The following is a 12,073-nucleotide window of genomic DNA, read 5'->3' as shown; positions in this document are numbered from 1 at the left end:
TTCCTGAATCTCTGCCTTAGCTGATGTGCGTTTTTTTTCTTTAGGTGAACTTATCCATTAAGGATATCAAATGTTATAATGGGAGACTTCCACTGTAATTGTTTTAACTGTGTCTATTGTTTATTTGATGTGGATGTGGATCTTCCTCATTATTGGCAGAGAACCACTTTATGAAAATCTCTGCTAAGCATGAGTATGCTATGGGAACCTGGGAACTGTGTGCCAGTTATTTCAATCAAGCTTAGGGGGCAGAGCTGGTAATAGTAGAAGCCATCTGAATGGCTGCAGTGTTCAGGACAATCAATAAGAGTTTGAGAATATGGCAGTATGAAGAAGAGTGGATCTACACACAAATATACATAGATCTACAACTAAGTGCAGACCTCATTCCCATGTCAGTGCCATGTTCTTGGAGGTATATGTTCCAAGAATGAAAAGAAAAACATAATGACCATAAGGTATACTTTTTGGCAAAAAGTTTAGAAAATGACAAGAATAATCATAAAAACAGATTTCCAATCGTAAACCTGGTAGCAGTTGAAGCTTAATATTTAGGCAGAGGAAGGTGGGGGGATTATTTAATCCTACTTCAGATTGTGTGGGGAAGTGGGAGTGTACCTCTGGATTTGTATATACTGTATAGGTATAATAGGATTATGAAAGGAGACGTACAGCCAAAGCTTGTGCAGCCAAAGGGTGCAGGGCAGAGAGCTGGTGACTGACCGTCGCCAGCTTTTTGCCTAGAGAGCCCTGAGAACCAAGCAAGCAGTAGAGTTTGATCGCTCGGTTCTCAGTCTTAGAGCTGGCAGGGGATGGATGCAGCATTGGACCAAAGCAGCTTTAACCACTTGACCACTGGGCACTTAAACATCCTTAATAACCAGACCAATTTTCAGCTTTCGGTGCTCTCACATTTTGAATGACAATTACTCAGTCATGCAACACTGGACCTATATGAAATTTTTGTCCTTTTTTTCACACAAATGGAGCTTTCTTTTGGTGGTATTTAATCACCGCTGGGTTTTTTATTTTTTGTGCTATAAAAGAAAAAATACAGAAAATTCTGTAAAAAAAATGAATTTTTCTTCATTTCTGTTATAAAATTTAGCAGATTAGTAATTTTTTCTTCATAAATTTTGGCCAAAATTTATACCACTACATATCTTTGGTAAAAATAAGTACAAATTGGTGGATATTATTTGGTCTTTGTGAAAGTTAGAGTCCACAAGCTGTGGTGCCAATATCTGAAAATTGATCACACCTGAAGTACTGACGGCCTATTTCAATTCTTGAGACCCTAACATGTCATAAAATTACAAATACCCCCCAAATGACCCCTTTTTTGGAAAGAAGACATTCCAAGGTATTTAGTAAGAGGCATGATGAGTTTTTTGAAGTTGTCATTTTTTCCCACAATTCTTTGCAAAATCAAGATTTTTTTTACTTTTTTTTTTTTTTTCACAAAATTGTCATATTATCAGTTTATTTCTCACACAGCATATGCATACCACAAATGACACCCCAAAACACATTCTGCTATTACTCCCGTGTACGGCGATACCACATGTGTGAGACTTTTACACAGTGCGGCCACATACAGAGGCCCAACATGCAGGGAGCGACATCAGGCGTTCTGGAGCACCCAGGACAATTCTGACATTTCTCTCCTACATGTAAAAATCATCATTTATTTGCTAGAAAATTACATCGAATCCCAAAACATTATATATGTTTTTTTAGCAAACACCCTGGAGAATACAATGGTGGTCGTTGCAACTTTTTATCTCGCACGGTATTTGCGCAGCAATTTTTCGAATGCTTTTTTTTGTGCTTAAAAAAACACAGTAAAGTTAGCCCAATTTTTGCATAATGTGAAAGATGAAGTTACACCGAGTAAATCGATACCTAACATGTCACTCTTCAAAATTGCACAGGCTCGTGGAATGGCGCCAAACGTCGCTACTTAAAAATCCCCATAGGCGACGATTTAATTTTTTTTTTACTGGTTATATGTTTTGAGTTACAGAGGAGGTCTAGGGCTAGAATTATTGCTCTCGCTCCAACGTATGCAGCGATACCTCACATGTGTGGTTTGAACACCGTTTTCATATGTGGGCGGGACTTACGTATGCGTTCGCTTCTGCATGCGAGCACATGGGGACAGGGGCGCTTTAAAAAAAAAAAAAAAATTTATTGTTCATTTTACTTTATTTATTTTAGTTTGACATTTTTTTCTCCAAAAATAAAATTTTTGATCGCTTTTATTCCTATTACAAGGAATGTAAACATCCCTTGTAATAGGAATATGGCATGACAGGTCCTCTTTACAGTGAGATGTGGGGTCAATAAGACCCCGCATCTCACCTCTAAGCTGGGAAGCCTGAAAAAAAAAAAAAAAGATTCTGGATTTGATAGTATTGGCGAGTTGGTAGAAGCACCGGAGGGCGGCGGGAGGGGGGGGGGTGTCTATGGCTGGGTATTGCAGGGTATCACCGACTATGGCTGGGTATGGCTGGGTATATCAGAGTATGGCTGGGTATCTCAGAGTATGGCGTTGCAGAGTATTGCGTTGCAGAGCATTGCAGGATATTGGAGGGTGTTGCAGAGCATTGCAGAGTGTTGCACGGTATTGGCAGGTGTTTCAGAGCATTGCAGAGTGTTGCAGGGTATTGGTGGGTGTTGCAGAGCATTGCAGAGTGTTGCAGAGCGTTGCAGAGTGTTGCAGGGTATTGGCGGGTGTTGCAGAGCGTTGCAGGGTATTGCAGAGTATTGCAGGGTATTGCAGGGTAATGCAGGGTATTGCAGGGTATTGCAGGGTATTGCAGGGTAATGCAGGGTAATGCAGGGTAATGCAGGGTATTGCAGAGTAATGGAAGGGTAATGCAGACTATTGCAGACTATTGCAGACTATTGCAGGGTATTGCAGGGTATTGCAGGGTAATGCAGGGTAATGCAGGGTAATGCAGGGTAATGCAGGGTATTGCAGAGTAATGGCAGGGTATTTGCAGGGAATTGAGGGGTCATTTTCGGTGAGCAGCGATGTGGGCACTGCAGATGCAGCCCACATCGCTGCTGACACCGATCTCTTCCCCCTCCCCTGTTCCGATCGGTACAGAGAGGGGGGGGGGGGAGGAACCGGCGTCATAACATGACGCCGGTTTGTTTACAAGTGATCACTCCGTCATTTGACGGAGCGATCACGTGGTAAACGGCTGCGACGAGCGGCCGTTTACCGTGATCCGTGATGCGCCGGGTCCTGTGGACCCGGCGGTCACGGATGCTCTCGAGTGCGCGCCCCAGGGGGCGCGCGACAGCGGAATTCTGGGAGGACGTCATATGACGGCCTCCCACAGTTAAGAAACCGCCCTGAAGCCGTCATTCGGCTATAGGGCGGTTATTAAGTGGTTAATCTAGGTAAGTATGATTCTACAAAAAAAAAAAAACTTCTCTTTTAGCTGCTGTAATCCTGAAAACTTATTTTTAAAAGCATGAAATGTGTGGATTTCATCAAAAAGTCTGTTTGAGGTGATTATGTTCTAAAATCAAAAAGCCTTAAAGTGGTTGTAAACCTCAGACATGACATATGAACAAAGCATATCCCTCTAGTGTGTACTTGTCTCAATCCAGAGCACTAAGAGTAATTTCTGTCTGCTGCCCCAGTCTTCTACTATCAGCATGAATCACTTCTGACAAGTTTTCCTGACACCAAGAGAAAAATGGTGACAAGGGAGGGAGCTCCAGCATATTGACAGCCTAAACTCTGTTCTTTGTTTGCTTTCTGAAAGGAGGTGTGTCCCTTTCCTCCAATCAGCTCTGTTCACTGATGACACTTCAGCTCCCCGCCACCTGCTTTTCAGAGCTGAAATATCCAGAGTAAATTCTGCGCTTTGAATGGATATAGGGGAAAGACAACTGTATTGCATGTACATCTTGTGTAGGGAGATTTTTCATCCCTGTGTACCACCTAAAGCCAGTCACTTCACTGAGTATATGTAAGGGTTTACAACCACTTTAATGGCACACGCATTGAATGATCGAGTAAACCCATGACTCCTGTAGTAGGTAAGTAAGCAAAAAGTAATTTTCCTGCCAAATGTTTTTCTGCACTTGTATAATAAGCTGTGTGGGATCTCTAACTGACTATTGTAAATGAATAATATGTAATTGTATATATCAGTATAGTATAATGGATTATTGGTGGTTGAATTTATCCTAAAAATGACAGGATATATGTCACTTATTTTCTTAAATGCCTTCATAAGGAGAATGAAAGAAAGTTTCACTGTTCAAAAAGACACAGGTTTTAAGTAAACCCTTTTACTATTTTACTGGTCAAAAATATATTATTCCTTTGTGTAGATCCCCTTTGATTTATACTTCCATACCGTTTCATGTTCCCTCATATAATTGTGCTTAGAGAGCACTAGTCATGCTTCCCACTGTGGTCCTGCAATACCTTCTTCTATCAGCTACACTGCATTATCTCAGAACCTGAGACTTTTCTGAGAATATTATTATTATTATTATTCACGATTTATATAGCGCCAACAGTTTATGCAGTGCTTTACAATGTATAGGGGGGACAACACAATTACAGTACAATACAAAAGGTACAGGAGGGCCCTGCTTGTAGAGCTTACATTCTAAAGGGAGAGGGTGGTGGTACAAAAGGTAATAGCTGCAGAGAATGATTTGATGGGGGTGGCTCTGGGACAGTTAGGTTGGTGTGGGATAGGCTTCCCTGAATAAATGAGTTTTCAGGGAACTCCTAAAGGTGGACAGGGTAGGGGCTGATCGGACAGACTGGGGCTGGGAGTTCCAGAGGATGGGAGAGGCTCTGGAAGGCGAAGGCGAGCATGAGAGGAGGTAACAAGGGAGCTAGAAAGCAGAAGGTCCTGGGAGGAGGAGGGGATGATTTGGACGATATCTGCAGATGAGGTTGGTGATGTAGATGGGGGCGATGTTGTGGATGGCATTTTGAATTTTACACGGTGGTGTAGGGGAAGCCAGTGAAGCGATTGGCAGAGAGGGGCAGCAGTCACGGAATGATTAGTGAGGTGTATTAGTCTAGCAGCAGCATTCATAATAGACTGAAGGGGGGATAGCCTGCTTAAGGGTAGGCCATTAAGGAGAGAGTTGCAGTAGTCAAGGCGGGAAATAATCAAGGAGTGAACGAGTTGCTTTGTGGTGTCATTAGTCAGGAAGGGTCGAATTCTGGAGATGTTGCGGAGATGAAGGTGGCAGGATTTAGCCAGTGATTGGATATGGGGGCTGAAGGAGAGGTCAGAGTCGAGGATTACACCCAGGACCCTGGCATGTGTGGAGGGACCAATGGCTGTGTTGATATTAATGGTGAAGTCACGGGGGGGGGGGGGGGGGGGGGGATCGTGAAGGAGGAAATATAACAAGCTCAGTTCTAGAAAGATTGAGTTTGAGGAAGTGGTGTGACATCCATACTGATATGTCATTCAGTAAGTTGGAGATCTGTGAGGAGATTGAGGGGGTTAGTTGAGGAGTGGAGAGATAGATCTGGGTGTCGTTGGCATAGAGGTGGTATTGGAAACCATGGGAGTTTATCAACTGGCCCAGGGAAGAGGTATAGAGCGAGAATAGGAGGGGCCCAAGGACAGAACCTTGGGGTACCCCAACAGAAAGAGGAAAGGGAGCAGAGGAGATGGAGTTGTAAGTGACACTAAAAGTGCGCTGAGATAGGTAGGAGGAAAACCAGGATAAAGTAGAATCGCAGAGGCCAAGGGAGCGTAATTTGCTGAAGAGGAGCAGGTGGTCAACTGTGTCAATCTATGTATGAGATCTCATTAAGGTCCCTTTCACACTCCCGCAACTTCAGAGTCGCACAATTTTTGCCGCGATTTCAGGGAATTCCTGTGTAACTCACATCAAAGTCGGACCAAAGTAGTGCAGGGACTACTTTGAAGTCGTACTAATATGAATGGTTGTCATTGGAAATCATGGGGAACGACTTGTCATGCGACTTTGCAGTCTCAATTCACAGAACAAGTCATACAAGTGTGAAAGGGGCCTAAAGCTGACTTGAATTATAAAAGGGACGATTGTCTATAATTTCAGGAAGATTTAGAAATGTTAATTGTGCCTACACATTGCCTTGAACAGTATACAGTGCTGTGCAAAAGTGGTCGGAACTTGTGGAGAAATGCTGCAGAATGAAAATAATGGGAAAATAAAATCTATATTAAATCAGTATTTGGTGCATCCACTCTTTGTCTTTAAAACAGCATCAATTCTTCTAGATATACATGCACACAGATTTTTTTTTCTTTTAAGGAACTCAACAGATCAACATGGCTATTGTAGCCATCTGGGAGAACTACAGAGCTTCTTTGGATTCTCATTTTCCTCTGTCTGTATGTAATCCCAGACAGACTCAAAGATGTTGAGATCAGGGCTTTGTGGTGACCAACCCATCTTCATCAGTACTTTACAACATTGGCTGTATGTTTGGGGGTCATTGTCCTGCTGCAAAATTAATTTGGGACTCATCAGACACTTTAGGGATGCATTATGGACACGTATCTGACTGCACTTTTCAGCACTGTGGAGACCAATAATTCTGACCACATTCCCCAATCCATGTGCAAAATTACAGCCCAAAACCTGCAAGAAAATCATCTTTATATTGCTCTGTTCCTTTGGGAAACAATCTGCTTTAAGTTACAGAAACATTTCTTAAATTGGGACATCAGCCCAAAGCACCCTCTGGCATTTTTCTAAGCGTGGGTCTTTTCCTTGATACATAGGCTATTGCTTGGCATTGTTTCCATAGAAGGGATGTGGCTCTTTGACCACAAGTAATTCTGAGAAGACTTCTCCAGACTGTAGATGAGTGTATTTGGGTTCCACAAGTCTGTTCCTCAGGATACCTTCCAGTTGTAAATGGAAGTCAGTATGATAAGTCTTTCATCTGCCACACTAGGTTTGCTTGACTGACCACTGACTCCCTTTCAATTCTCTTTTTCGCAATATTAATACAAGACAATCCTGTGTCTCATTACCGTGTTCAGTCTTGCCATTGTGTAAGATTTTTTACATAGAATTTTCTTCAGTGATATCTTTACCCAGATTTGTTAGGGCTCATTTACATTATCAGCCTTGGGCACTGCAAGAACAGGGCAATTTCCAAGTCAAAAACAAATAAAACATGGTTTAAAATGGTATTAAACCCAAAAGCAAAAATGTATTATTTTACAGTTTACAAATTCTTCAATGTGATGGCTGCATTCTTTTTCATTTTTAGGCTTTCTTACTTCCTGACTTAGACAATTGCCCCCAGAAAATGCATCCCCATTGGCAGATATCCCATTGTCTCTTATTCTGGGGATAACGCAAACATTTTGGATTTCTCCTTCCTTCCTCTGCAACAATGGTCTCGGTTAAAGGGGCAAATCTCCCCAGTGGGGACACACTTTCCCCACTCTATGAAAAAAAAGTTTTCCTAGATATACACTTTAACCAGTTCCCAACTGGCGCACGCCGATGTACTTCTGCAGAATGGCACGGCTGGGCAAATGGGCATACCTGTATGTCCCTTTGAATTTTCTGCCATTGCGTGCGCGCCCGCTGGGTGCTCCGTGAGTAGGATCTCTGGTTCCGCGGACTCGATATCTGCAGGGATACGCGTGATCGTCTCACGGAGAGGAAGAACGGGGAGATGCTAATGTAAACCAGCATCTCCCTGTTCTGCCTGCCACAGTGTCACTGATCTCTGCTCCCTGTTGTCGGGAGCTATGATCAATGATGTGTCACAGCTAGCCCATCCCCCCTACAGTTAGGACACATCTCTAGGACACACTTAACCCCTACAGCGCCACCTAGTGTTAACCCCTTCACTGCCAGTCACATTTACACAGTAATCCATGCAATTTTAATTGCACTGATTGCTGTATAAATGTGAATGGTCCCAAAATTGTCCGACATGTCCACCATAAAGTCCATAAGTCGCCCTTTTTGCCTTTTCTAGTGTCCACCATAATGTCGCAGTCACAATAAAAATCGCTGATCGCCACCATTACTATTAAAAAACAAATATATTAATAAAAATGTCTCAAAACTATCCCCTGTTTTGTAGACTCTATAACTTTTGCGCAAACCAATCAATAAACGCGTATTGACATTTTTATTTTTACCAAAATATGTGTGAAAAAATGTTTTTTATATATTTTTGGGGGATATTTATTATAGCAAAAAGCAAAAAATAATGTTTTTTTTTTTCAAAATTGACACTATTTTTTTGTTTATAGCGCAAAAAATAAAAACCGCAGAGGTGATCAAATATCACCAACAGAAAGCTCTATTTGTGAGGGAAAAAAACGCCAATTTAGTTTGGGCGACATGTCGCATGACTGTGCAATTGTCAGTTAAAGCGACGCAGTGCCGAATCGCAAAAAGCGCTTTGGTCTTTGGCCAGCAAAATAGTCCGGGGCTTAAGTGGTTAATGATTTGTTTTTTTTAACCTACGTGTTCTCTTGTTGATCATTTAGCACCTGTTTGGTACAAAATAATTATGCATGCTTTGGACTATAAGCCCTGGTTCACACTGCTGTGACTTGTCATGCATCAAAGTCACATGACAAGTCGCACCCCATTAATGGCAGTGGAATCATTCTAATCGGTCACTCCGACGTAGAAACAGGTTCCTGCACTACTTTAAGGCGACGTGACACAACTTAAAGAAGTTGTATGCAAGCCATGGTGAAGTGGTACAAGGATGTCGGCTTCAACGGTTATGGATTCCTTCTATTTATTATAAATGTGTATTAACTTGTGTCTATTCCTATAGTTAGCTAGTCTATGAAAGCTCTGATAAAGTTTATGGTGATAGTAAAACAACAATGCTAGCTATAAAATAAACACACTGCTTATATAAGCAAGGATCTAATTTATTATAAAGAAAGTAGAAACGCTAACATAAAACACTAACAGAATATTACAGAGCATATAAAACAAAAGAACATATATAATTATGTAAGGTCATCCTAGAGATGCTGTCTTGACTGAGCTCACTGGAAAAGAGGAAATAACTCTAGCTGGCCACTACTTTTAAAGCTCACTCAGACACCACCCACACAAACGCCCTGTAAAGCCCTCTGTCCAATCAAAAATCCATAAGAGGCAGTCCTTCTTAATGAATAGGAAGTATATTCTTCTTCTGCCCATCCTCCAGGAAGCATGCTGTAGTCTCCACTAGGGGCAGCATTCGTTCATGAATCACCGCTATTTGACCCAGGTCATTCTTCAGTAACAGCTGGCCTTTGATGTTGGTGTAACCTCCCCAGGAGGTCTTATCTGGTGTTACTCTAACCCCATACCTCACATCAAGAGGCCTATACGAGAACATGCTGTTAGGATATTAATTCCCATTTATGACTTCTTGTTTCAAACACCCTGCTGGGTAAACTTGCTGTACTGGCATTCTAAGAGGCAATTTCCAACATGGGCCAAATGGCTTTATCAACCAGGCGGTACAACTCCAGAAATAAAAGACATTAAGCCATGTTGCCTTCCAACAGAACTTTTTACTTTCCTTTACTGCTTCTGTGTCAAGAACGTGAAGTGGAACAAGGGGCAGATGGATTCCAAGAAGTAAATGCAACATGAATCATCTGCCTTTACTTAAGATGGCCACTGCCAGAAATGCTCTGGTCTTTTTTTCTCAGACAAAAGCATGGATATATGGATGGTTGTATGAGTTTGATTTGAATATTAAAAATGTATTAAATAGTATTTTGGTTTGTGGCACTAATATTGTCTATAAAAGGATCAGTGACTGGTTTACTTTAAAAGTAAGATTTATTTTTTGTAAATTAGTTAAGTTATCCTCATGTGTCTTTTCAGGTACCAGGGCACCTAATGGATGTGAATGTGCTCATGTCAGTCCAGTTACTAATAGAGCAAGTGTCGGTAGAAAAGAATACCCCCCTGCTACAGCAGATGTACCAGTATCTTCTTTTTGACTTCCGTATCTGGAATCGTGGAGATTTTCCCTTTCGAATTGGTGAGTTTCAAATATGGTCACATATTAAGGTCCAATATCATGCAATGACCTTTCGTTTACAGTACAGTCCAGTTTCGTTTGGGATAGAATGGGAATGAATTAAAAATGTATTTTGGGTTTTTAGTTGTCTGACACCATTGGCGAGACCTCACTTCCTGTCCTTATGATGCTGTACAAGAAATGGCATAGGCTGTGTCACCGAAACTTGTAACAATACAACCATTGTCCGAAGTTCTAAACACCCCTCTCAACTCTGCTAAATCTGTATTTTGTTCCCATTTAATAATTGAGTTGCCTAAAAAGAACTTTAGATGTTTTACCACAGCCAATAATGTAACACCAAAAATTTCAGAAAAACCAAATAGCTAGCATCTTTATAATTATTCATGCAAATTGTAATTTGAATAGATCATCCGTTTTGAACAATGTCTTTTCTTTCTTTGTAGGGCACATACAGTACTTGTCCACCATTATAAAAGACAGCAGAAAACTCTTCCGCAAAAAGTACGGTGTTCAGTTTCTCCTTGACACAATCAGGATATACTACAGGTAGGAATAAAATAGTTGTATTATTGTCATGTGGGACAACGGTAATTCGAAATTCTCTCCACTAAAGAAACTGTTCAACACAGCATTTCTTCTTAAGGGGAAAAGTATACTCAAAGATATTTTGGCTATGCTTCTTCTATGGATCACAGGAGTGCAGTTAATTCTGCAATTCTGTAACACGTTGATGTCACCAGACATTTGGCTTCAACCTGTCGTCGGCTGATGTCACTCAGCCAGTCCAGGCTTAGGAAAGATCCTGACTTTAGTAGTATCTGATTGTTCTTCTTAACCTGACCCCTCTTTCCTGTAAAAAGTACCATAAATCTTTGCTTAAGCATTTACTTAACGCAGCTAGAGCATGTATCCCAGCCTTGTAGAAACAACAATCTCTCCTCCTACTTTTGCCCAATGGTTTGCCAGATTGACTCACATAGAAAGCATGGAGCATCTGACCTCTGCTTTCCGGGACACATTGGAAGAACGTAAGAGCAGATGGTTTTACTGGGATCAGTTTAGTTTCTCTTATGAATATTCTCAATACTTATGAACCATCTTATTTATGCCTATCTTGAACTGAATGGTGTGTGGCCATCCTCTCCATTTGCCCCCTCCCCCTTTTTTTCCCCTTTTTTTTTCTCTTCCCACGACTTTTTCCTTTCCTTCCTATCCCCATTCATCCCTCTCCTCTCTTTCATAATCTTTTTTTTGAGCTTAAAAATTGATGCACATTGTCACTGTGCCGTTCATTATATTCAGTCATTGTTAGATTCCATCTTGACAGATGTTTTGTAATCTTTATTGAATTCACATGACTGCCCTTTTCCAGTCCAATTTGCAGGTACTGTTGAACTGTGGTTGTTTCGTTAAGTGTTATTACCCTGTTGACTGTATTGTTTCTTGGCACACTAGCCACTTGATGTTTACTTTTGATTGTCGTCATTTGTGCATCTTTGAATAAAAAAATAAAGAACTGAATGATCAGTGGTAAATTAATTCTGCTATATAAATGTGTGTTTCCTAGGTGTGAATTCCCATTGTTAATTGAGTCACCTATTGTTTCTGTCTGTTGGCTAATTATATCTAACTCTTGGAGGTTCTTATGGTGGGATTGGCCTTGCATCAGCTTTAGCTCATTATCTAACCATTGTGTGATGTTTTGGGTAAATATTTGATTTTATTGTTAATGTGGTGACTGACCTACTTTTTCTGTTAAATAAACAGTCATTCTTTTGGGTTCTAACTCAACATCAATGTCTGTGTACAATGTTTGGGGTAAAAAGGCTGGTATTAGCTCTCAGTCTGGTGGAAGGGTTTGCTTGGCGGAAGCACCTAAGCGAGGCCCCGGGCGGTAAAATCACAAGGGGCGTGATCTCCAGATGATGTCACTGTATGGCCACGCCCCATGCCTATATAAGAAATGGCAGACAGCGGGAGCCGACACAACAGTGGGAGACAGCGTCAGGAGAAGAACCGGAGGAAGAAACAGAGGAAGAA

At 41.3% G+C, this 12,073-nt stretch overlaps 1 protein-coding gene across 1 annotated transcript in view; it reads left to right on the top strand.

Moving 5' to 3' along the window:
* Positions 1 to 12,073, top strand: part of LOC143924325 (neurobeachin-like protein 1) — a 204,938-nt gene that overhangs the window by 84,644 nt on the left and 108,221 nt on the right. Inside the window, exons 19-20 of the mRNA XM_077448575.1 lie at positions 9,871 to 10,030; positions 10,477 to 10,579. Coding sequence (XP_077304701.1) covers positions 9,871 to 10,030; positions 10,477 to 10,579 — 263 coding nt within the window. The remainder of the gene's footprint in view (positions 1 to 9,870; positions 10,031 to 10,476; positions 10,580 to 12,073) is intronic.

Source organism: Lithobates pipiens, unplaced genomic scaffold, assembly GCF_037356315.1.
Source record: "Lithobates pipiens isolate NorthernLeopardFrog02 unplaced genomic scaffold, aLitPip1_a1.2 Scaffold_22, whole genome shotgun sequence".
NCBI lineage: Eukaryota > Metazoa > Chordata > Amphibia > Anura > Ranidae > Lithobates > Lithobates pipiens.
The sequence above is the reverse complement of the archived record's forward strand: the minus strand, read 5'-3'. Positions and strand labels throughout refer to the sequence as shown.